Source organism: Chiloscyllium plagiosum, chromosome 30 (genome assembly GCF_004010195.1).
Source record: "Chiloscyllium plagiosum isolate BGI_BamShark_2017 chromosome 30, ASM401019v2, whole genome shotgun sequence".
Classification (NCBI taxonomy): domain Eukaryota; kingdom Metazoa; phylum Chordata; class Chondrichthyes; order Orectolobiformes; family Hemiscylliidae; genus Chiloscyllium; species Chiloscyllium plagiosum.
The window spans coordinates 21810902-21838644 of record NC_057739.1 but is presented as its reverse complement, the minus strand read 5'-3'; the positions used below and the strand labels follow the sequence as shown (position 1 = coordinate 21838644).

Below are 27743 nucleotides of genomic sequence, written 5' to 3'. Positions count from 1 at the left end.
TGAAAATGGAATAGCGTAGGATTGATGGGCTTCAGATTGGTTCCACAGGTTGGTGTAACATAGAGAGGTGAAGGTCCTGTACTGCGTTGTAATGTTCTATGTTCTAAGACCACCTTCTCAAAGGCAATTAGGGACAGGCAATACATGCTGGCCAGCCAGCGACGCCCACATTCCACCAAATGAATAAAAAAATTCTAGTAAAATTTAGTGCAATATTTTAAGACTGACAGCCTTTTGACTACTTCTCTCTTCACTGCCTGACCAGTTGAGTAGCTTTACAACCTACTGTGTTTATTTCTGATTTCCAGCACCAAAATAAAAGTTGACTCCAGACAAAACACTGGTAATGGCATATTATTTGTGGTTGATTGTTGAGGGTATTAATTAGCATCAGCATAAAAAAGCAAATTGCAAGTGTGGTCATGAAAATACGATTGCTTACATCAAATTTGCAATTACATAAACGGTTATAAAAATTCATCAGGACTCATTTCAATTATACAATTTACCAAATGGATCTCTGAAATAATAACAATGGATGCATTTTCGTACAACCATTATTTTAGCAATTCTGAATAACAGATTTAAACAATAAATTAGCTTTTCCTCTGAAAAACTGAGTAATTGTTTAATTTTGTCATTTGAAATTTTAGAAGATTTAGACTTTGCATTGACACAAGTAGATAAACATACCAAAATAAAATCAGTCAGTTTAGATGTTAAAAGGTGTAAAAATTTACAATTTAAAATGATCTATGGGCCATGCATATTGTACAATTTCTGAAAATGCAAATACACTGTTGTGGTTCTGTTCGCCGAGCTGGGAATTTGTGTTGCAGACGTTTCGCCCCCGTCTAGGTGACATCCTCAGTACTTGGGAGCCTCCTGTGAAGCGCTTCTGTGATCACAATAAATGCCGGAGAAAACATCACAGAAGCGATTCACAGGAGGCTCCCAAGCACTGAGGATGTCACCTAGACAGGAGATGAAACGTCTGCAACACAAATTCCCAGCTCGACGAACAGAACCACAACAACAAGCACCTGAACTACAAATCTTCTCCCAAACTTTGAATACAAATACACTGACTAAACAAACTACGATTGCAAGGTAACACATCTTGATTTAAGTTTGGTCATTAGATGTGGAAACAGATAACCAGCTAGTCCAATCCATACCTTTTACCATACACATGCCATTTTTCTGACTTTCTGTATGTTATTTATTCCCTCAGGAATAGGTATCATACAAGTAAGTCCTTCAAGAAAATAATACTTTGAAAGTATGTTAATTTCCCTAAGGAAACCATTAAAACTCCAATGTAATCACTTCGCAATCTGAATCATATTTAACTGTGATCATAGTTGTGCACCACAGCTCTGCTATTTCCGCTGATGGTAATTCCATATTCACAGTATCAGTTTTGTTTAAATTTTAGCTGTATTTGCTGAGGGTAACGCACAACTAAACCAGGCAACTCAAGCTAACTGCCCACATGTTGTGAATAGTTGATCTCTATTCACCTTTGAGATATTGCCAAATCACACCATACATAGGTCTCTACGTAGGTACAAAACCACCATTAAGTTTGCAAAATGCAAAATATATGTATGAGCAATATAATCAGGACATTTGGTAGATAAATTGTAAAATCAATGGTGTTGATTAAAATCATTCAGGGAAACTGGCCACCAAAATGCATTGTTACATTATTGTCTGTGTTCCGTGAAAATTCTTCCCCGGATCTTATCCCCATGATATATTTTGTTTTTTCAAGTATATACGCAGGTGTTGAATACTAAGAATTGCAAAAAACATATTTCTTAGCTTACACTAAGGTGAGCTCCGTGTCAATACAGCAATAAATGCCAGTATATGGAGTACAGTTTTAACTCACTCAAAACGGATTCACTTAGAGATAAAAATCAGGTCCATAATTCAGACCTATGTCTAAATTAAAACTACAGAGCAATGAACTGATGCTAATTAAAAATTTCACAGATGTATTATGTACATCAGACAGTTCTAAAATGTGTGCAATTCTTTTCTATAAACATTATATTTTCTCCAAGATTTATGGAAGCTGTCTACTTTGAGCATTTTACGTACAGCAAATTTAAAGAACAGCACAAAATATTCATGATAAGCCTATGGAATTTATTAGCCCAAATCTTCTGACAAGCATATGGAAAGAGAGGGTATCAGGTGGATGGTGTGGGTGGGGGTGGTTGCTGGAGAGATGGATGAGTCGGTGGATGTGGTCAGTAGCTAGTTAGGTCTGGTTGGTCGGGGGATGGTAGTTGAGTATAGTCAAAGCTGGTAATGGTGGGGAATTAGTCAGATAGCTGATTGAGTAGTTGGCATGGGTTCAGGTAGGATAGTTGGAATATCAGCTTTATTGCTTAGGAGATCAGTTATGAAATTGAGCTCAAATTACTCTCAATCCTAGTCTGTCTAATATTTGCTGGGAAACTCCACAAACATGTGTACCAGAACTGTCCGAAGTCTCTAATCCTGACTCAGACAGAGACATTCACTGGGGTTTCTTGAAAAGCAAGGGAATTAGCTATTGGAAGTTCAAACTTCCCAGGCAATTTCCATGGAGGTCAGCACATCAAGATCTCCGCACAGTCCTAAAATGCATCCTTGATCATATATGTGATCTCTGACAATTCAGAAACTGCCCCATTCTGCTAGAACTTTGTGTAGTTTTACAGATGAGGTTGCTATGAATTAAGTAAACGGATTTAAATCATCAGCACAGTCTTTTAGTTTTCAAAGTTCCCCAAATACGGAATCTTTGGTTCTTGCAAAAATAACATTTGAATTTTCAACCAAGCTTTTGATAGTATCTGACTATGACCAGTTATTTGCAGTTATTTGAGGATTTCTGTCACTGCTTTTGAAAACAAAATACGGTATGAAAGAGGATGACATTGCTTGGGCCACCCAATATGTGGCACCTCTTTTATCAGTAACAATTCCATCTGATTAATCCACATTCATTTCTTTTTTCCCAACTTCTGTAAAATGTTTACGCCCCATGGTTAGTAACATCACTTTTAGACACTTCAGTTGATCTTGTATATGCATCTTGCTGGAAGAGACACACACTTCCACAATTATCTTCAATAAATAACTTAATTGCGAATTCACAATTAACCCTGAGTTGAAGTTCAAAGATTATGTCCCCCATTAGGTTTGGTGTTACAGATACGGTTGCAGAACTAACATTGTTCAGTGTCACAACTTCCTCCATAAAGCAAAGGTTTCTTTTTGCTTTTCACTGAATCAGAGATAGAATTGCTCACTGAACAGTGAAGGAACTTTGGTGTATCTGCAACTTAAGAGCCTGTGCTCCATTGTGGATTTTTCAACCTACTATCAGCTTCTGAAAAATTTCAAGATCAACATACATGGCCCAAATTCAATCCTAGTCTCAAGCTCAGATGACCTCAGTGAAAGATTTAATATTCTTTGGTTCGAATCAGAAAGGAGACATTCAGCCAGCATTCCTGTTTCCAAGTATTCACCGATTGGAAAGTACATCTATATAAATAACAGATCAGAATAGAATTGGTCTTATGTGCTTTGTCAATATCTACTTGTCTAAGCTAATACATGAAGATTTAGATGAAGTACAAAAGGGAATCTGGTATTCATGGAACCATAATCATGTGCAATTTAATCCCTTCAAAAGGAAACAGAATAATGTTATAAAAATAGTTCATTTTAATGAGTGGCTTGTTTATTGGTAGAACATCTGTCTCTCAGTCAGACAATTGAGTAATTAAGTGTATTCCAGAGACACAAACATAATTAAAGACAATACTGCATTGTTAGACGCGGCATCTTTCAGATGAGACATGGCCCCAGCTGTAAAGGATCCTATGTCTTTTTTTTGAAAGAGTACATGAGATTTCTTTCCAATTCCCAACTTTTAGTCATCACCCAAGACTGTCAGGAAGATGTTACCGCTTCACTAACTGTTTATGGGATTTAGTTCTGCGCAAATTGGCTCATGTGTTTGCCTACATTACCAGAAGGACTACATTTCAAAAGTACTTTACTGGTTGTAAAGTGAATAAGGACAGTGTGAGATTTAAAGAATGAGAAAGCTAAGTTATTCCTTCTTTCTTTCCAACTATTCATGGCTTTCCACTTAATCAAGATTCCTCTAGACACAGTGAAGAATTTGAACATTACGTAGATTGAGTAATACAGAAAATAATTTTAAAAAATTGAAATTTCTTATTTCGGCATTAAAACAATAAGTACTTACCTTGAATGGTCTACTTGTGTCATCAAGGAAAAGTATGTTTTCTGAAAGGAGCAGTGACCGTGCTGGGTTGCACAGATCTAGGGGCTGCAAATAATAATGTAAATTAGTTGCAACAATTTGTTAAGTCAGACTTCAATTTTGTGTGACCGTTCAAATTAGCACTTACTAGTATCTTCGAAATTGTAACCTCCATGATAATTTTCAATTTTAAAGTAGCTTTAGTCACTTGAAAACTACACTTCTCGGAAAAAAAAAATTAGACAATAGCGTAAATGGACTAAGTTTCACCCTGAGAAGGAAAGGTTCGAGTGGTTTTCACAGCTTTTGCAGCTGAAGCACAAACCAATCAAGTTTTGAAAGCATTTCCTCTGTCTGGACCTTTGCTGCAAAATTCTTAACAGTTAGTTGAGATTTGCATATCAAAAAGAACAGGATGTTAGAGAGCTGTTGCCCACTATAGCCAGTACAGTTAACCTCAGAGTGTGGGCGTACTTCCAAAATAATCTTGTGCACTGGTATTACTTTCAGTTTAGTGCAGACTGCAGGTTCGTCAGAAAGGACATTGTGCAGAGACAAACATTGCTTACTGCATATTTGTATATATAACCTGTAATGTTAACTTAGCATGACTGCATGAGCTCCTTCAGCAAACAGGTGAAAAGATTTTTACATGTTATTAATGTGGAGAAAGGAAAAGCAAGTAAATATTGAAATAAATAAGTCTGACCTGAGATATTACTGGTCCTGACTTCAGAATGACAGATTGGAATCTGAACATCAATATGACATTTAAGAATGTCAAGAAGCTAGGAAAATTGGCACAATAGAAAGACACGACTTACATTAGAGGGGCATGATTTACATTCGGGAAACCAGAATGTCAGAGGCAGTTTGATTTGAGATGAGAAATGGTAAAGGCAAGCAGTCACTTTGGGAAAGGTCTATAAGCCCTCATACAGCAACCAAATGTTAGTATAAAAAAAGTAGAAAGAAGCAATTGGAGTTTATCGGAAGCTTTGACAATAATCATGGGGATTTAAATCTACATATATACTGGAAAAAAGCCAAAGCACAAAAGTAGTCTAGATAAAGAATTTATAGAACATTTTCAGGATAGCTTCTTAGAACTGCATGTTCTGAAGTCAACCAGAGAACAGACTGCACTAGAAACAGAAACTTTGAGTAGCATTAAGCCATTTGTCCCTTTGAGACTGCTCTGCCATTCAATATGATCATGGCTGATAACTTAGTGACCTGTTCCTGCTTTCACCACACACCTTTGATTCCTTTAGTCTTAACAATTATATCTAACTCCTTGAAAACATTCAATGTTTTGGTCTCAACCACTTTCTGTAGCAGAGAACTCTCCAAGCTCACCACTCCCTGGCTGAAACAAATTCCCCTCACCTTAATCCTAAATAGTCGACCCTGTATCCTTAGACCATGATATCTGCTTCTGGACATCGTCATTGGGAACCTACTTTCTGCATTACCTCAACTAGTCCTGGCAGAATTTTATATATTTCCATGGGCTCCCTCCCCCCACCAACTCATTTTTTAAAATTCCAATGAATATAATCTTAGCCAATCCAGTCTTTCTTCATACTTCAGTTTGCCATTCTGAGGAATCATTCTGATAAACTTTTGGTGTCCTTCATCCATAGTCAGAATATCCTTCGTCAGGGATGGAGACTAAAACTGCACACAATACACCAGCTGCAGTTTCACCAAGGCCCTGTAAAATTGCACTAAACATCCCCGCTCCTGTAGTCAAATTCTCTTGTTATAAAGGCCTGCATACTTTTGCTTTCTTAATGAGCTGTTGTACCTGTATGCTTACCTTCAAACAGATGATTTAAGAATACTTACATAACAAACCTAAACACACCCAGAGACTTTAGCCACCTTACCATACATTAAAGACATCTCAGATGACGACCAGATTATTCCAGTCCCTTTGCATCACGGTAAACCACAAACCTAAAAACGCACTGAAACTGCGATTAAAGAGTCTAAATTACCCTGTACCAACAACCAGCCAAATGAACGTCATATACAAAATACCCTGCAAGGACTGCAATAAATACAACATCAGACTGACGGGCAGGAAACTAGCGACTAGGAGCAGTCGCTAGCAACTAGCCACCAAAAGATCTGACCAACTATCTTAGCATCCTTCCACATAGATGAAGGAAGACACCAGTTCGACTGGGACAATACATCCATCCTGGGACAGGTTAAACAAAGACACACACGGGAATTCCTAGAGGCCTGGCATTCAAACCAGAACTCCATCAACAAACACATTGATTTGCGCCCCATTTACCAACCTCTCAGATAAAGAACCGGAAGTGATATCACCCATCACAAAAGACCAAGACACACAAATAGAAAGTGGGACAGAAGTTTGGAAGGCCATATGGTCTACTCTTGGCTCCAATTCTAACACATGTTCCTGAGTGTGCTCATTACAGGCACACAAAGACTCACATATGATATTGGCAAGGAAGACTGCCATAAGCTCATTTATACTATTAGTAGATATTAGTCATGGTCTAGAGCACAATGTAAATGACTGTCAAGGAGTTCAAGATTTTCAAGAAAAAGTTACACAATGAAATTAGCTACATTCATACAAAGATATCATTGCAATAAATCACCTTCCCTTCAAGTGTGTGTGAAATTAAATTTAAAATTCAAAAATATTACCTGAACAAAGAGAGGGAACACCAAAATCTTTGGAGCAAGTGTCATGCATGTCCCATAGTTAGCATGGGGAATATGAGATCTCACAATTGTGCAGTTTCTGTAATTCCCATAATTCTTCACTGCTTGTACAGTTGATTTCAAGATATCTGTGGAAGATCCTATTAGTGACTGCTTTCTCTCTGGGCCACCTTGAATTCTGCTTCGGCCTACATTTGCTACAAGAAAAAGTAATGAAAACATCTTTAAGTTTTCAAATAACAGAAAAGTTTGAATTCTTGGAAATAAGCATGTTATGCCAATCAAAGCAGTAATCCCAATCGGAAATAAATTTGAGAATGTGCTGCGTAACACTTATGAATTAAAGACCACCATTTTTAAGGATGTGCTGTACCATAGATAACTTTTACACATTTGTAATGTGCAAAAAAAAGCTAAACTTTGCTTTTTGTTAATATTAAACATCTGACTAATATTTAAAATTTGTCATAAATTTATATGGGAAAACAAGTTTATACACTTACAGTTAAGCTAGTTTTGTGGTAAATATCCAGACATAAATAAATAGTATGTTAGCTGTTGTGTGTATTCAAAATTGACCAAAATCACAATTTCAACAATACAAAATTGTAATTTTACAGTGAAATGGTTTTGAGTGCTGTCCTTCATGGATATCACAGAATGATAAATTTGAGAAATTCTGACAAAATTAAACAAATTAACCAATGTATTGTTAAAAACTCCGTTTATGACTGTTAGCGAGTCAATATAGGATAAGTGCTAATCAGTCATGTTACTCTTCAAAATCAAGCTTCCACACTACTTTGTCCAATACAGACAACATTCCTCATCAATTACACATACATTATATGTTATAAAATAATTTGCTGGTTTGCAAGATATCTTTCATAATAGTGCCATATTTTCCAATTGGTTTGCATTCGTGAAAGGCAAGGGCAGGCCAGAAACTTGCAAAGCAAGGAAGCAGAAACAGGATTTTGACGGGTATGCTTTCTGCTGTCTGGACTTTTAAATAATCACAGCATACAACCAGTGATTGATTGATTGATCAATTTATTGTTGTCACATGTACTGAGATATAGTGAAAAGTGTTGCTTTGCATACTATATAGGCAGATCACAAAATGCTTCAGGGTGGTATAGTGTTGCAGCCACAGAGAAGGTGAAGGGAAGTTCAGAATTGAGAGGTTTGTTCAAAAGTCTGATAACAGCAGGGAAAGGCTTTTTCAAATTTATTCGTACACATATTTAAACTTTCATATCTTCTGCCCATTGGGAAGAAGTAGAAGAGAGGATACCCAAAGTGGGAGGGATATTTGATTATGTTGGTTGCTTTCCTGAGGTAGCAGGAAGAATTGATGGAATCAATGGATGGAAGGCTGGTTTGCGTGATGGTTATGTTCATGACTCTGTACTTTCTTGCGGTCTTGGGAACAGCAGTTGCCATACCACCTTTACAAGGTGCAATTTTTAAAATTGCGAATAGTCTTTGTAGACATGCTGAATTCCTTACACTCCTGAGGAAGCAGAGGCTTTGTTGTGCTGTCTTGACCATCACATCAACGTGGGTGGGCCAGGTCAGATTGTCAGTGATCAAACTCCCACAAACTTAGCACTCTTGACCATCTCCACCTCAGCACCACTGATGTTTTCCATAGGCTAGGGATTGTTAAAATTAATTCGCAGGGTGAGGACATCATGGGCAATAAATGTTCACATAGCCAATCTCCAATTTCCTCGAGGGCAGTTAAGTGTCAACCACATTGCTGTGTGTCTGGAGTCATAGGTAGACCAGACTAGCTAAGGATGGCAGTTTCCTTCCCTATAGGACATTTGTGAACCAGATGGGTTTTTCTGACAATGGAGAATGTATTCACGGTTATCATTAGACTCCATTCTATTTTTTTCTTATCTTGAATTAAAATTCCATCATCTGCTGTGATGCTATTCGAACCCAGGTCCCTAAAACATTACCTGGGTCTATGGATCAACAGTCCAACAATAATACCACAAGGCCATTGCCACCCCAACCATAGTGCACAACCATTGCAAGCTATCAAAGGGTCAAGTTTGCCTGCACCGCTTAAAGCGGGTTTGTACTTCTTAAAAGGGAATTGCAATTTCATTGCAGCAGTGCTAGAAGTTATTCCAAAGTGGTTTTGACCTGGGAAATACAATAAGTGCAATAAGAGCTGAGAATTCTGCCACTCCAGTATGAAAATGGTGATCAACTTCAAGACAAAACTTCTGGATCCATTCAGGAGACAAACTGGTATCAATGCTTCTGTTTTCATTGCAGCTCTAGCAGTAATCATCCACTATCTAATATATCAGTGCTCCACTGTTCAGAATGATGTCCTTCAAATTCAGTCTGCTGCAATGAAGGCTTAGACTACTGATGCAAAAGCTGCAGGTACCAGTGTTCAAAGGAACTCAGTGTGCCACTACAGCCCAGCAATTTGCCCTGCAGTATACACACAGGATTACTGCAGTGTTGCCCTGGTGGATTCTTGGGTGTATGACTGCACACAAACTAGATAGCCAGGTAAAGGATAGGACTGGAACCTAATTGTTACGTGCATTTTGAAGCTTTTATTTACAGTGACATATAACAACCTCTAAATTCAACAGTTTCAATCTGTTCCTACATACAGGACAGAAGTGAATCCACAAGTAAAATGTGCCAGCTGTAAACAATTGAACATTAACATATACTTAAACACTGTTTGTTCTTAAATGACAGCTCTCATTCTCTCACCAGTTCGAATCTCCCAGTGTTTTTCTTCTGGCCATCCAAAGGCTATGCCTTCTTTAGTCAGCTTTTTGACAGCATCCTGAATGGTCAGGCATAGTCTCCCTCACTGAAAGGGAACAGCCTTCAACAAGCTATGTTGCAGCCACAAAGGCAGCTTTTCACAGAAGCACCAGTAAGATAAACACTAAGGACTGGACTAATAAAGGCACTGGGTCCAAGTTTTAACCTTAACAGCTGCTGAATGTTAGTAAATACAATTAGCAGTTACATTGTAAGTAGATGCTGCTCATCATCGAGATGTATAGCATGGAAACAGACCCTTCGGTCCAACCCGACCATGCTGACCAGTTATCCCAACCCAATCTAGTCCCACCTGCCAACACCCGGCCCATATCCTTCCAAATCCTTCCTATTATATACCCATCCAAATGCCTTTTAAATGCTACAATTGTACCAGCCTCCACCACTTGCTCTGGCAGCTCATTCCATACACGTACCACCCTGTGTGAAAAAGGTGCCCCTTGAGTCTCTTTTATATCTTTCCCCTCTCACCCTAAACCTTGTGCCCTCTAGTTCTGGACTCCCCCAACCCATGGAAAAGACTGTCTATTTATCCTATCCATACCCCTCAATTTTGTAAACCTCTATAAGGTCACCCTTCAGCCTCCGACACTCCAGGGAAAACAGCCCCAGCCTATTCAGCCTTTTCCCAGAGCTCAAATCGTCCAACCCTGGCAACATCCTTGTAAATCTTTTCTGAACCCTTTCAAGTTTCACAGTATCTTTCCGAAAAGAAGACGACCAGAATTGTATGCAATATTCCAACAGTGGCCTAACCAATGTCCTGTACAGCTGCAACATGACCTCCCAACTCCTGTACTTCATACTCTGACCAATAAAGGAAAGCATACCAAACGCCTTCTTCACTATCCTATCTACCTTTGACTCCACTTTCAAGGAGCTATGAACCTGACTCCAAGGTCTCTTTGTTCAGCAATACTCCCTCGGACCTTACCATTAAGTGTATAAGTCCTGCTAAAATTTGCTTTCCCAAAATGCAGCACCTCACATTTATCTAAATTAAACTTCATCTGCCACTTCTCGGCCCATTGGCCCATCTGATCAAGATCCCATTGTAATCTGAGGAAACCTTCTTCGCTGTCCACTACTCTTCCAAATTTGGTGTCATCTGCAAACGTACGAACTGTATGGGTTGGACCAAAGGGTCTGTTTCCATGCTGTACATCTCTATGACTCTATAATGAGTCCTCTTTTCAAGACAAGTTAATGAATAACGTCAGTTACAGTGGAACAACAATGAAAATGTTTTGAGCTTTGCCAATGGGATATGCAACGGTTGTGTTCTGGCACTGACACCCTTTAGCATTTTATTCTCTTTGCTAGTGTCATATGCCTTCAGGTTATTTACCTTTTTATATCCTAGAACTGATAGAAAGTTGTTCTTGAAATCCAAAACAAAATGTGTCAAAACCTCAATAGGCAATTATTCTACTGATTCTAACGCACTAACATTTCATATCAAGGAATCTCTAGTTACAAATGGACAGAGTCTCTTGTGCCTGTGAAGAATTTACTCTGACCATCACCAGGAAGGGAAATAGCATGGTCCAGATGCCACACTACAATCTTAAAACATGAAAAATATGACAGTGGAGGTTATAGATAGCTTCAAATATTTAGGCTCTACAAATCAATAGCATACAGTCAGAGCTTTGCAGCAAGAAAAGAGTGCCTTTGGTTCAACTCACCCGTGCCAACTGTATGTTCTCAATTAATCTAGTCCCATTCTCAGCTATTGGCCCATATCCCTCTAAACCCTTTCTATTCATATACCCATCCAGATACCTTTTTAAATGTATTTATACCAGCCTCTGGCAGCTCATTCCATACACACACCATCCTGTGTGTGAAAAAGATGCCTCTTAGGTACCTTTTAAATCGTTCCCCTCTCACCTTAAACCTATGCCCTCTAGTTTTGGACTCTCCCTATCCTGTGGAAAAGAACTTGGCTATTCACCCTTTCCATTCCCCTCGTGACTTTATAAACTTCTATAACCTCATCCCTCAGCTTCTGAAGCTCCAGGGAAAACAGCTTCAGCCTATTCAGCCTCTTCCTATACCTCAAACCCTTCAACCCTGGCAAAATGCTTGTAACTCTTTTCTGAACCCTTTCAAGTTTCACAACATCCTTCCTAAGGCAGGGAGACCAGAATTGCACACAATATTTCAAAACTGGCCGAACCAACTCTACTTTCAAGGAATTGTGAACCTGCACTCCAAGGTCTCTTTGTTCAGCAACACTACCCAGGTCCTGCCCTGATTTGCCTTACCAAAATGCAACATCTCACATTTATCTAAATTAAGTATCTGCCGCTTAGCCCACCGGTCCATCTGATCTAGATCCCGTTGTAATCGGTGGTCACCTTTTTGGCTTCCCGCTACACTACCAATTTTGGTATCATCTGAAAGATTACTAATCATCCCTCCTATGTTCACATCCATATCATTTATATAAATGACAAAAATACTGGACCCAGCACTGATCCTTTTGCTACATCGTTGATCACAGGCCTCCAGTCTGAAAAGCAACCCTCCGCCACCACCCTCTATCTTTTACGTTCGAGCTAGTTCTGCACCTACATGGCTAGTTCTCCCTGTATTCCACATGATCTAATCTGGCTAATCAGTCTACTATGCGGAATCTTGTCTGTCACTTTTTGAAACCAATACATATATTGCAAAAGCTGAGTAAGAATATGCAGAATAATGCCAACTTTGGAGAGAATACCAAATTGCGAGAGTCAAGCAAGTCTGCATTCTCAGAATATTCATCTACAGTGGTGAGACCTGGATAACATTGCTACACAAGGCAGGCAGGCTGAACAGTTTTCACCTTTGTTTCCTCAGATGTATCCTTACCACCTCTTGGTAGGACAAGGTCACCAACCAAATTATCTTGGGATATGCTTATTCTGCCACCAGATACTCACTGTTAAGTCAATGATGTCTATGCTAACTCAGCCATGTTCTTCAGATGGATGCTAGCCATACATCCAAATACCTCCTGTACAGTAAACAAGCTGCTCTATCATGATTTCCTGGGCATCCATAACTTCACTCCAAGAACACCTGCAAGCAAGATGTGAAGATAGGGGACAGTCACAATGACAACCAGAAGGTCGTTGCTGGTGGCCATGATCACTAAAGTCTGAGTATTTGGAAGAGCATTGAAAATTTTTATTTTATTCATTCATCGGATGAGGACATCATTGGTGAGTCCAGCTATTTATTGCCCATTCCTAATTGCTCAGGGACAGTTAAGCGTCAATCACATCACCGTGGATCTGGAGTCACATGTAGGCCAGATCAGCTAAGGATAATAGTGAACCAAATGGATTTTTCTGATAATTGATAATGGATTCACGGCCAGCATTAGGCTCTTACTTGCAGAATTTTATTGAATTTCAATTCCACCATCTGCCATGGCAAGATTTGAACCCTGGTTCCCAGAACAATACCAGGGTCTCTGGATTAACAATCTAGCAATAATACAGTCTCCTCCCCAAGCAGGAATTGAGCAGAAATGGAAAGCTCAGATGGCCAAGGCGGCCCAAGGAGTACAGGGACCACGAAATTGTATGCAGCAAATGCAGCAGAGATTGCATGTCAAGCCATGTCAGACGATGTTCAATTCATAGTTGAGTTGGGCAACATGATGCAAACCATCTTCTCATAAGATGGAAGGCTGTTATCTTAACTTTTATTCAACTCTAAATGCATAAGGGAATACTATATTGGTTATGACTCATTCTACATTTATAGAGGCTATGAACTCTGCCAACTTCCTAGAGTTAATATCTGTCATATAGTTTGGAACTGAAACTTTAAAAGCAGTTGTAACTAATGCATTTCCTCACATAATGGGACATTGCCTGCCTAACACACATTAATAGCATTACAGCTTTCAAAACGTTCAAATATCAAAAGCTTCACAAATGCATGTGGCCAATAAATGCATTGATTCATAAAACCAATATCCTTTCAGTTAATAATGCTGCTTAACTCAAAGATCACACCACCAGAACATGGACCAATCACTAAGCAGTTCCTACATAGCTTAGAAGGAATGTTGGTTCCCAACCACCACCCCTTGCACCTGCATCTACCATTCCATTCACCTAGCAACCATGATGGCAGTCCTCAGGAACAATACAGAAATGAGCTAAAATAAAGTTTGATTAAATAAAGTGGAGTATATTGCAGACTTCACAATATTCTAAGAAAAATCTATTTCATAAAATTCCATTTACACCATGAACATTTCTTCAATTACATAATGCCCACACTAACAAACATCTCAATCAACTGCACAGTCCCTTAAAACACCAAGCATCCAAATTAATTTGTAGTCTCACTTCAGAGTCAAAAACAATCTTGAGCTATCAAACTGTAAAATGGTAGGCACACTACTGTGATAATGGAGGCATTATGAAATCAGACATGCAGCACAAATCCAGTAATAGAAGTCTGCCGGTCTTACGTCAACAAACAAAGTGAAACATCAAGATGTTCATTAGTTAAGACCCCCTTGGCGTCATGGTAGTCCAGAAAACCACCAACACAGTAAAAGAGCAGCTAATGAACTTGACAGGCCCGACACAGACAACAAGCAAAACTAATGTCATTTACAAAATACCGTGCAAGAACTGGAACAAACACTACATTGGACAAACAGGCAGAAAACTAGCCACGAGGACACATGAACAACAACTAGCCACGAAACAACATGACCCTTCCTCACTAGTATCCTTACATACAGATAAGGAAGGACTCAACTTCAACTGGGACAACACATCCATCCTAGCACAAGCCAAACAGTTACACTCACCAGAATTCCTAGAAGCACTGCATTCCAACCGGAACTCTAACAACAAACACATTGAGTTAGACCCCATTTACCACCCTGACAAAAAGAATAGGAAATGACATCACCAACCCAGAGAAACCCAAACATATAAATAGAAAGCAGGAATTATCAGCAGTGCTTCGCCCAGAGGGCCACTGAAGGGGTTACCTAGTAGGGTGATGAAATGTCTGGAAATGAAGCTTTCAGCTCAGCTAGCAAACCTACAAGCAGAACGAGTTGGAATGATAAGGGCGGCAGATGCATTGGAGCACCAGCTGTAAATTTCCCTCCAAGTCACAAACTATACTGACTTAGAACAATATCACCATTCTTACAATGTTAAAACGCTGGAGCTACACAAACAGTAGGAATAAACAGTTTTTTCTCCCCAGTGGCAGGCACTGACTAGCAGGGTACCCAGAGGGATCAGAGTCTGGATCCCAGCTATTCACACTATATATTCATGATTTAGATGAGGAAACTAAATGTCATAGCTCCAAGTTTGCAGATGATACAAAGCTGGGAGAAAGGTATGCTGAGAAGGATGCAGAGAAGCTACAGTGTGACTTGGACAAGTAAGCAGAGCGTGGTGCATGAATGGAATGAGTTGCCAGAGGAAGTGGAGGAGGCTGGTCCAATTGCAACATTTAAAAGGATGGATATAGGGATATGGGCCAAGTGCCGGCAAATGGGACGAGATTAGGTTGGGATATTTGATCGGCATGGACAAATTGTACCGATGGGGTCTGTTTCAATACATGACAGATACAGTATAATGTAAGTAAATATGAGGTTACCCACTTTGATAGCAAAAACATGCAGGTAGATTATAATCCGGATAGCAATAGATTGGGAAAGGGGGAGTTACAAGGTCTGAATCCTCATCCACCAGTCACTGAAAGTAAGCTGGCAGGTGCAGCAGGTGGCAAATGGTGTTTTGGCCTTCAAAATGAGGAGATTCAAGTACAAAAGCAGGGATGTCTTGCTGCAACTGTACAGGGCATTCGTCAGACCATATCTGGAGAATTATGCACTATTTTGGTCTCCTGGGATGGCAGAACTGATGGAGAGGGAGACACTTGACTGGTTATGACTATATTCACTATAGTTTAGAAGACTGAGGGGAGATCTCAGAAACCTGTAAAGTTTTAACAGGCTTAGACAAGCTAGATGTAGGAAGGATGTTCTTGATGACTGAAGTCCAGAATCAGGGCTCGCAGTTTAAGGGTAATAGGGCAGACATTTTAGGACAGAGATGAGGGTGAATGTCTTCAGCCAGAGAGTGGCGAGCTTGTTGAATTCTCTGCCATACGAAATTGTTGAAGCCCCAATATTGAAGGCTTTCAGGAAAGACAAAGGTGAAGTTCTTATGACTAAACGGATCAAAAGATATGGGAGAAAACGGGAACAGGGTACCCTGTTAGATCAGTCATGATCATATTGAATGGCAGAGCAACTTCGATGGGCCACTGGCCTCCTGCCCAATGTTTCTATGAAGCTGTAAAATGCGAGACGTTCACAAGCAACTGAAGTTGAAAGCAAAGGACCATGAGGAGAAACCCCCTTGGTCAGATGATTACTGCATTTCCTTTGTTGAGGAATGGTAAAAATTTTACTTCCAAATCCCTTCATAACCTCTGCACTTTTATGCCAGCAAATCCCTCTAGACTTACTCCTCATCCCTTCTTCACACTGTGTGCACCTTCCCCTGCTGTCATCTCACACTTATAGACACAATCTTTAGCGATACAAGTTGTGTAATCTGGAATTTACACCCCATACCTATCTATACTCCCTTAAAAAAAGTCCTCAGAGCCATGCTTTTTTCCCCTCAAGCCTTCATTACTAAACTTGCTCTCTGTTCAGTCTTATTCCGCTTCTGAGATTACTTTGAATAAATTAAAACTGATCTTATTCTGCACTGTAAAACTCACAATTAGTAGAATTTTAAAAATTGACTTCAAGTATGGATATATAAATGACCAGTTATGTTATGCATAGATGAATCAACAATGGAATTCCAATAGAGAACCTATATCAACCAAACTTACGTTTTGCCCTGGTGATCTAGTATGCATTATTAACTGATTACAATGTAACTAATGCAACAGAATGAGGAAGGGCCAAGAAGTGAGAGCTATGGAATATTGACAGTTCTAGAGGAACAGCAGAGGTAGAACTTTTTTAAACAAACTGTAGAAAGTGTCAAAACATGGGAGCAAGACATTACAGTTTTAAAAATCTTCAAAGACAGATCAAATCATTGAGTAACAAATCCCAGCTTGGAAAGTTAAAGCAAGGAATTATTTCAGTTAAAGGAGAAATGAGAGAAGAAGGAACTAAAGGATGAGGAAGGGTGAAAGGGTGAGGAAGAGTAGTCTGGAAAATAATTCCAAGACCCATTTTGTTCACTGCTTCATTTAAAGACACAGCAGCCATGGATGAAACCATCTCATTTCTTTTAAACATGAAAGTCTAGTCTTACTGACCCCTCAGTTCTCGGCTCACTTAACCCGACAACATGAAATATTTACTTACAGCTTCTGTAACAGACTAAAAGAAAATATTGTACATCAGGAGGTTACATTAATAATTAATCTTACAACTTACCATAAATAACATGGTTTTCTTGAGGTATTGTCCTCAAAATCTGAAAAGTAATAACATTATCCATAAAATGATCATAATTTAATTTGATGATGTGATTCAGCATGTAAACTGATACATTAACACTCAATCCATAACACAAAGGTTCAAACTTAGAACTGTTACAATTTCTAAAAGCTCCAGGTTTTTTTTTGTTCCACAAAAAAATTCCTTGCAAGGTTTGTAGCTCAGGTTGAGGTTTAGGGTGTAGGTTTGCTCACTAAGCTGTAGGTTTGATGTCCAGACGTTTCATTACCTGGCTAGGTAGCATCATCAGTGGCGACCTCCAAGTGAAGCGAAGCTGTTGTCTCCTGCTTTCTATTTATATTTTTTCCTGGATGGGGTTCCTGAGGTTTGTGGTGATGTCATTTCCTGTTCGTTTTCTGAGGGGTTGATAGATGGTATCTCGATCTATGTGTTTGTTTATGGCGTTGTGGTTGGAGTGCCAGGCCTCTAGGAATTCTCTGGCATGTCTTTGCTTAGCCTTGCCCAGGATAGATGTGTTGTCCCAGTCAAAATGGTGGTTTCTTTTCCTCCGTGTGTAGGGCTACGAGGGAGAGAGGGTCGTGTCATTTTGTGGCTAGCTGGTGTTCGTGTATCTTGGTGGCTAACTTTCTTCCTGTTTGACCTACTTAGCGTTTCTGGCAGTCCTTGCATGGACTGCCAGAAACACTACGGAGGGCAAACAGGAAGAAAGTTAACCACCAGGATACACGAACACCAGCTAGCCACAAAACAACATGACCCTCTCTCCCTCGTAGCCCTACACACGGAGGAAAAGAAACCACCATTTCGACTGGGGCAACACATCTATCCTGGGAAAGGCTAAGCAAAGACATGCCAGAGAATTCCTAGAGGCCTGGCACTCCAACCACAACGCCATAAACAAACACATAGATCTAGATACCATCTATCAACCCCTCAGAAAACGAACAGGAAATGACATCACCACAAACCTCAGAAACCCCATCCAGGACAAACACAAATAGAAAGCAGGAGACAACAGCTTTGCTTCACTTGGAGGTTGCCACTGATGATGTTACCTAGCCAGGTAATGAAACGCCTGGATATCAAACGTACAGCTCAGCGAGCAAACCTACACCCTAAACAAAATTCCTTATTCCCATAGGAAACATCACAGTTCCTCCCGGATTGTTCACAACCCCCATGTCATATCTGATTCTATCTGACCCACTATTCAGAGTAACTACCTGATTCTACACCACCTGTGACAATGTAAACTTTAGACCTTTAACAACTCTTTCTGGAATAAACTGTTTCTTGAGGTGAAAGGAACAGGGAGAAACTGTTATAAAGGAATTAAATGCAACATGCTCATTATCCATCCCTGGGAAGAAACAACAATAAGCAATCTCTTTCCTGAGAGAGAAGTAATAAAAACTGGTTGGTAAGCTGCTGTCTTGTGACAAATAGGAAATTATGTCTGCCTGCAGAAGCAAAGGGGTGAATTGCAAGAAAGGCCGTTTTTCAAAAGAACAGCTAACCCTGAATGTAAAAGGGAATCAGGAAAGTATTTCTGATAGGAAGGCAAGCTACAGACTTGAGGTCTCCAGAGATGTAGTCAATGTTAGGGATGAAAGAATCGATTGAATCATCAATAATGTCACATTACAAGTATTCCCTCCTTCAAATTTGCAAAAATCCAACATCAGAACAACTCAACAGCAAAACTTCAAAGAACAACAACACATAAGGATCGAACCCTGGACACCTCCAGAGACAGACCACCATTGGATGAAATCCTGGCCAGATTCCACCATTAATCAGTATTAGCCAAGTTGGGTTGACAGGCTTAACCGGCTTACGCGAGGGGTCTTATTTTTGGTTACTACATGCAATAAAACTTAAATCACTATTTCAGTACTTGATTGTCTATGAGGTTCCTTAATAAATAGCCGAATTAAAAGTAATTTGTGGTAGTTTGCTCACAGTACATCATTCACATTGCCTATCCCCACTCACTACCAGTGTCAGTTTTGGCTATGGCTGATACAATCTTTGAACTAATTTTGATTGTTGAGAGCAACTTCATTAATTGACTTTATTTTAGGATTTGCACCTTTTCCCAAGAGCTTCTTTGTATCTTAGTAGTTAAATCTCCCATTGTCCAGCATGTAAGGGGAATGGGGGATGCCAGGTATGTGAATCTGCTAGCTGCAAGAAAAATACTCTTACAGAAGCCCAATACAACATACTCTTGTTTTTTTTTTATTCAAAGATCTTCAAATGTCAAAAGGGTAGTGCAACTTGCTTACTGAATTTTGGAAAATCAGGCAGTATTTTATTAAGGTCATCAAGAGAACTAGGACTTACACCTTGAATAGCAGCTAATGTAGAGGACTGAGCAAATGGGGAGTTAGGCTCAGTAGCCCGCTTGAATAAATTTGTTATATCTACCTGCTAGCATGCTTTTCTTCTCACATGCAAAACTTGAGAATTCAAGTGAAAATGCATTAGCATTTGTGCACTAACATATAAATAGAAAGCAGGAATCATGTACACTGCTTCACCTGAGGCCCACTGAAGATGTTACCTAGTATGGTGATGAAACATCTGGAAATGAACCTCCCAGCTCAGCGAGCAAACCTACATCCAGAACCTCAACCTGGAGCTACAAATCTTCTCAAAACTAAAACAGTTTTACTATTCAGCATGTTTCTGGACATATCAAATCCTTTGATAGCAATCTTTAAATCTGCTCCCACTTAACCACACTCTCCTCATGCATACCTGGCTACCATGTTGTATTGGAGAAAGGATGAGAATATTGTCTCCCTCAGGCCTACCCTTTGACATTTTAGGCCCAATTCGTGGACATTTGTCAAACTCCTCATAATTCAAAACACTGTCTATAATTTCTTCTGTATTTAATGTCACTGTAATGGAACATCCTTATGAACATCCAAACATTCTTCAAAGTTCAATGCCGGAAATGTTGTTCACAGGATTTGCTTGGTAAGTATGAGTATATGTTGCAATTCTACACTTCTAACACTCAATTTTCACAAAGAATTCTCTATGCTTCTACGGTGATCGTTGATGAATCAATGCATTTCCATTTTGTGTTTCAAGAAGAAACGCTTTTGCTTTAGTCCTTGCATAGGAATCTGCCTTGGTGACAACTGATTCACAAGTGAAAGGTTTTGGATATAACAATCCCAAATTCAACAATAATAGTACCTGTGTGAGGAAGGATGACATGCAGTGCTATTATTTGTGGTTGGGAGAACTACAATGTGGCAGGTGAGCATATGTGCATCAGAACTTGGAACATCAAGTTCAAAGAGGCACTTTTCAAGAAACTTTACATATTTATAAAAGTGGGAAATTTTGTTTGAAATTTTTGCCAGCTATACGAGAATTCTGAATGCTTGGGTACTGTAAAATGGAAAATTTACTATTGTGAGTTTCTAATCATGCAATCTCTAAGCTCTTTAAGTCCCTTATGAACAGCAATTCCTCTCTCCTGCTCTTTCTTAAAATTCACCAGTTATTTCATCCCAAACAAAATATTTCAATATTTCCACCACACAATTTAATTCAATTAACCAACTTCGTTTTTATAAAATGCATACCTGGCTACCGTGTTGTATTGGAGAAAGGATGAGAATATTGTCTCCCTCAGGCCTATCCTTTGACATTGTAGGCCCAATTCGTGGACATTTGTCAAACTCCTCACGTCGCTCCCAGCTGTTCAGTACAACTCCATCAGTACCATCATACACAATATGACAACTTTCCCTGTGGTCCATGGACATTGATGGAGTACCACAGTTCTTTTCACGTTTGTTGGGTGGACACTGCAAATCATAATTTGATCTACAAGATGGTTTCTTAATCATGCGTTCAAAGTTGGGTCTCAATCGAGGAACAAGGCGCCAGATTAAAACAATGATCTGACTGTGACAGTTTCTATAAAGGAGCAAATAATATTGCATTAAAAAACAAGCGTGAAAATATGCTTACAAAAATAGAATTTCTACTTACGCACCTCACTGCACAGTCCTTATCCACTAATGTTGAGAAACTGTGCGTGATCAGCTGAAACATTGCCATTTGTTCATTTACCCATTACAACCAAATGCATTAGAATTTTCGTCTAAAGCAACAAAACCTCTGGGGTAGAATCCCCATTAGTTTATTTTGGTGAGATAATTCATACTTGGTTTTTCGAGACAATAAAATCACTGATGATATTGCACCATGGATTAAATATTTACAATTAGGCTGCAGCATTAATCATGAAGAAATATTTCATAAAGCATGAAAAATATGTATGTATTAAGAACTGGAGATCATGAATTTGAGAATGAAGACCAGAATAGATTGCTTAAAGAGAATGGTCAGTGAACCCATCAGGAAAGAAGTAGAAAACTCCAAAGACATAAATGACAGCTGATATCGCATAAGGAAATTAGTGTAGCTGTCAAAGCCAAAAAAATAAAATTCGGAAATTCTCCTAATACAGTTAAATTATCAATGGAGAATTGAGATAAATGGACAAAGTAAACGGGACTGAAGCTGAGAATAAAACAAACAAATTGGGAAGAAATTTAGAAAGCTGCAAAACAAAGGTACTTTGTAGTATTTGTTCATGAAACACAAAGCTAGCACACTGCTGCAGCAGGTAATAAGGGAAAGCTTATGAAATGTTGGCCTGTATTTCAAGAGGGTTATAGAGTCAGATGTACAGCATGGAAACAAACCCTTCCGTCCAACCAGTCCATGCCGACCAGATATCCCAACCCAATCTAGTCCCACCTGCCAGCACCTGGTCCATATCCCTCCAAACCCTTCCTATTCATACACCCATCCAAATGTCTCGTAAATGTTGCAATTGTACCAGCCTCCACCACATCCTCTGGCAGCTCATTCCATACACGTACCACCCTCTGCGTGAAAAGAATGCCCCTTCGGTTTCTTTTATATCTTTCCCCTCTCACCCTAAACCTATGCCCTCTAGTTCTGCACTCCCCGACCCCAGGGAACAGACTTTGCCTATTTATCCTACCCGTGCCCCTCATAATTTTGTAAACCTCTATAAGGTCACCCCTCAGTCTCCGACGCTCCAGGGAAAACAGCCCCAGCCTGTTCAGCCTCTCCATGTAGCTCAGATCCTCCAACTCTGGCAACATCCTTGTAAATCTTTTCTGAAAACTTTCAAGTTTCACAACATCTTTCCGAAAAGGAGACCAGAACTGCACACAATATTCCAACAGTGGCCTCACCAATGTCCTGTACAGCCACAACATGACCTCCCAACTCCTGTACTCAATACTCGGACCAATAAAGGAAAGCATACCAAATGCCTTCTTCATTATCCTATCTACCTGTGACTCCACTTTCAAGGAGCTATGAACCTGCACTCCAAGGTCTCTTTGTTCAGCAACACTCCCTAGGACCTTAAGTGTATAAGTCCTGCTAAGATTTGCTTTCCCAAAATGTAGCACGTCGCATTTATCTGAATTAAACTCCAGCTGCCACTTCTTAGCCCATTGGCCCATCTGGTCAAGATCCTGTTGTAATTGGAGGTAACCCTCTTCACTGTCCACTACACCTCCAATTTTGGTGTCATCTGCAAACTTACTAACTGTACCTCTTATGATCGCACCCAACTCATTTATGTAAATGACAAAAAGTAGAGGGCCCAGCACCGATCCTTGTAGCACTCCACTGGTCACAGACCTCCAGTCTGAAAAACAACCTCCATCACCACCCTCTGTCTTCTACCTTTGAGCCAGTTCTGTATCCAAATGGCTAGTTCTCCCTGTATTCCATGAGATCTAATCTTGCTAATCAGTCTCCCATGGGGAACCTTGTTGAACACCTTACTGAAGTCCATATAGATCACATCTACTGCTCTGCCCTCATCAATCTTCTTTGTTACTTCTTCAAAAAACTCAATCAAGTTTGTGAGACATGATTTCCCATGCACAAAACCATGCTGACTATCCCTAATCAGTCCTTGCCTTTCCAAATACATGTACATCCTGTCCCTCAGGACTCGTTCCAACAGCTTGCCCATCACTGAGGTCAGGCTCAAGTCTATAGTTCCGTGGCTTGTCTTTGCCACCCTTCTTAAACAGTGGCATCACGTTTGCCAACCTCCAGTCTTCTGGCACCTCACCTGTGATTATCGATGATACAAACATCGCAGTAAGAGGCCCAGCAATCACTTCTCTAGCTTCCCACAGAGTTCTCAGGTACACCTGATCAGGTCCTGGGGATTTATCCACCTTTAACCATTTCAAGACATCCAGCACTTCCTCCTCTGTAATCTGGACATTTTGCAAGATGTCACCATCTATTTCCCTACAATCTATGTCTTCCATATCCTTTTCCACAGAAATAATTGATGTAAAATATTCATTTAATATCTCCCCCAATTTCTGTGGCTCCACACAAACGATGCCTTGCTGATCTTTGAGGGGCCTTATTCTCTCCCTAGTTACCCTTTTGTCCTTAATATATTTGTAAAAATCTCATTGGATTCTCCTTAATTCTATTTGCCAAAGCTATCTCATGTCCCCTTTTTGCCCTCCTGATTTCCCTCTTACTCCTACTTCCTTTATACTCTAAGGATTCACTCATTCTATCCTGTCTATACCTGACATATGCTTCCTCCTTTTTCTTAACCAAACCCTCAATTTCTTTAGTCATCCAGCATTCCCCATACCTACCAGCCTTCCCTTTCACCCTGATAGGAATATACTTTCTCTGGATTCTTGTTATCTCACTTCTGAAGGCTTGAAATATACAATTAAGGAAGTCTTACTACAACTGTACAAGGTGCTTTTGAGACCACATTTAGAGTATTGAGAGCAGTCTTAGTCCACTTTTCTTAAGGAAATATACAATTTCCTTGGTGGCAGCTTAAGGAAAGTTCACTAGGATGATCCCCGATATGGAGGTATTGCCTTAAGAGTTCAGGATTCTACTTGGTAGAGCCCAGGACAAGAGCCCAGTCTCAGAATAAAAGAGAACAGTGAGAGACAGCAAGAAGGGGAATCAGATTCGAAAGTAGGATCAGCCATGATCTTACTGAATTACAGAGCAGGTTGAACAGGTATACTCCATTTCCTACTTTTTTTAATGGCCTTCCAGTCTTATGACAAATAGAAATAAAGTGATAGCATTTCACTCATTGGAGGATATTCCACAATCAACTTTAGTAGGTAGAAATTCCAAAGAAACATAGTTCTGCCACTTTATTATATTAGGTAGGCTTGGAGCCATCACTACCCAGACTATTCTTTGGCTGCACACCTGGATGGGACAATTAGAAATTGCGTTTTGCCACTTTATTGTGGCTATCATTACTTGAATGGGAACATGCACTGTGGTTGCAGACAGGAACGAACATCTCTGAAGAGACATGTGGCCACCTTCTGTCTTAGAAGATAACAGTTTGTCCCATGTTGGAGGACACCCACACTGGCATGTCTCTGCCATTTTTGACAGAATGAAAGCAGTGGACTGAGAAACTGCTTAGTTTGCTGCTCTCTAGTTCTTTGGGCAGATCTCATTGGATCAGCAAATACAGAATGTGATTGAGTTAGCATTCTGTAGGACCTCCAAATTGATGGTGCTGTCCTACAAAGAGATGCTGAATATATGTCTAAGAGAACAAATATGGAAAATATTCACAATTTTCTCCTGCTCAGGATATGCTGTCAGGGTCTCCGGTCTGTAGAGGAGTGCAAAGAGGACACAGGCTTGGTAGACTTGTAGTTTGGAGACCTCTGTCAAATTGCTGCGGCTTCATGGTCTGTGGCAGAAAGTTGCAATTTTTTGAGGTCACTTGCCTATGGAAACTCAAATGCCAGCTCCCTAACTCCTGGAACCTTTGCCAATAGTAGCTCCGAGGGAGTCACATTCCTACAAACTGGTATTGTACCCAGCAATAGATGTGTTGAGGTGCAATACTAGTAGTATAGGCTCTACGGAGTCCCTTCTGTATTCATATCATGACAGCATGCTTATTCCCCTGCCAATGATATCAAAGTGCCACATGGCCAACTGTACCAACAGCCTTCTCAGGATTGCCTACATCCTCATGGAAGTGCAACAGTCTCCATTTCCTAAACTTTAACCATTATGGATAAAATTTCACTGGAGCATAAGATTAGATAAATAAGGTGACAAGCCAAGGATGATTCCTAATTATTCCTGTTGAATATCAGACAAAGATGTAGCTGAGTAGTCGGTTCTTGCTCTGACAGCTTTTAGCATTGGGTCATAAAGTAGAATATTACATGCGTAGAAATGTAAAGTATGAAATTACCATATTCAGCCTGAAAGTAATCCACTGTGTCACAAGTCAAAATATTTACTCAGTCACAAACTCTGTTCCCTTGCCACTAACTCCAACCCTTTCCTTGTAACTCTTAGGATGAGCCAGAACAATTGTATTTTAGTGTCATTTTGACCCTGCAAATGAGCTACCTATGGGTGCTCCAGTTTCCTCCCACAGTCCAAAAATGTGCAGGTTAGGTGAATCGGTCATGCTAAATTTCCCGTAATGTTAGGTGAAGGGGGAATGGGTCTGGGTAAGTTGCAGGTCGGTGTAGACCTGTTGGGCCGAAGGGCCTGTTTCCACACAGTATGTCATCTAATCTTGCACTCAAAACCATCTATACCTACCTCTGTAATAGCACCACTCTCTGCCCTTGCCTCTATTTGCTGCTGTTGAAATCCTCATCTATGTTGTTACATCTAGACCTGATTATTCCAAAGCACTCATTTCTACCCTTCCTTATTAAAACTTAAGGTTATTAAAACTCTGTTGTCTACATCCTAACTTGTATCACATCCCTTTCATCTGAATCCCCTGATCTCAGTGGCCCACACAGGTTACTGGTTAAGGTTAATGCTTCAATTTGAAAAATTCTTATCCTCATTCAAATCAATCCATGCCTCCCCCCACCAAAAAAAAGATCATTTATAGTTTATTCCAGTTTTCCTGGAATTCCAAACTCCAACTTCTAAGAATTATCTGACTATACTATTGGTAGCCTGGTCAAACGTATCCATATATGCTTTAATATTACTGTGTTTAATGTTATAAACAAATTTAAATATCTCAATTACATTCAAAGCACTATATATGTATGAGGTTACTGTTGTATTTGTAAAATGTAGATTGTATTTTGTTTTTTGGTTGCCACAAATCCATGTATTTATTTGATAAACAACATATAATTTAGAACACTTTATTTGAAAAGTTTTTACCTTATTGCATGAGCCAACTCCACACATTTCCACTGTTCTACGTGCTGTCCATTTAGCTGTAACAGAGTATCTAGTGATTGCAAGCCTGCTTGATCAGCTGGGCCACCTAAGAAAATGAACAAAAAAGTGCAATACTTAAAATGTGTGATTACATGGATTGAATAGATTCTCCAACAACTCCACTTCCTAGTGACATTTCAAGGGTGAAGTTAAATAGCTTTTTCAGATGGGAATTTAAAAACAAATTTTGAGGACAAAAAAAACAAAAACATGGAGACGCAATGCTAAAATAAAATCTAATTAAAAAGGCAATGTTCAGTCTTTAACACATCCATGTATCTGCAAATTACTCAAGTGAATAAGAGAGCTTTTAGCTTGGCCCGATTTCCATGGTTATGCTTGGAATTAATACAGAATATAATTAAAATAAGAGCAGTATTACTAGGATCATTTTATAATATTGTCACATTTGCAACTGGTTTAAAAAACTCTTCTGAATTTGGATAAAATATTTTATTTGTACTTTAAATGTAGTAAGCAATCAGTACTATACAGATTTTTGATACTGTAAATTTTTGATGAATCAACTAAGCTGTAAACTGTAAACCTGGACCGTCTCAGACTCCTCCATCCCCTTCCTAGGCCTCTCCATTTCTATCTTGGGCAACCGACTCAACGCGGACATTTACTATAAACCGACCGACTCCCACAGCTACCTCGATTACACCTCCTCTCACCCTGCCCTCTGTAAAAACGCCATCCCATATTCCCAATTCCTTCGCCTCCGCCACATCTGCTCCCAGGAGGCCCAATTCCAATACCGAACAACCCAGATGGCCTCCTTCTTCAAAGGCCACAATTTCCCCTCAGATATGGTTGACGATGCTCTCCATCGCATCTCCTCCACTTCCCGCACCTCCGCCCTTGAACCCCGCCCCTCCAATCGCCACCAGGACAGAACCCCACCAACCTCCAGATAACTCGTATCATCCTTCGTCATTTCTGCCACCTCCAAACAGACCCCACCACCAAGGATATATTTCCCTCCCCTCCCCTCCCCTATCAGCGTTCCGGAAAGAGCACTCCCTCCGCGACTCTCTCGTCAGGTCCACACCCCCCACCAACCCAACCTCCACTCCCGGCATCTTCCCCTGC

The 27743-nt window shown here is 39.8% G+C and overlaps 1 protein-coding gene across 12 annotated transcripts in view; it reads right to left on the bottom strand.

Annotated features, from left to right (window-relative positions):
• The window catches only part of rgs3a (regulator of G protein signaling 3a), a 298899-nt gene that overhangs the window by 142818 nt on the left and 128338 nt on the right, over window positions 1-27743 (bottom strand). For 10 of the 12 annotated variants that reach the window (XM_043720033.1, XM_043720039.1, XM_043720038.1 and 7 more), the window contains 5 exons: window positions 26589-26694; window positions 20933-21269; window positions 17301-17340; window positions 6992-7206; window positions 4283-4366 (listed from right to left, as the gene is read on the bottom strand). In XM_043720033.1, coding sequence (XP_043575968.1) covers window positions 4283-4366; window positions 6992-7206; window positions 17301-17340; window positions 20933-21269; window positions 26589-26694 — 782 coding nt within the window. Of the gene's footprint in view, window positions 1-4282; window positions 4367-4448; window positions 4687-6991; window positions 7207-17300; window positions 17341-20087; window positions 20140-20932; window positions 21270-26588; window positions 26695-27743 lie in introns of those variants that run through there. The other 2 variants (XM_043720034.1, XM_043720044.1) reach the window with 2 other exon arrangements.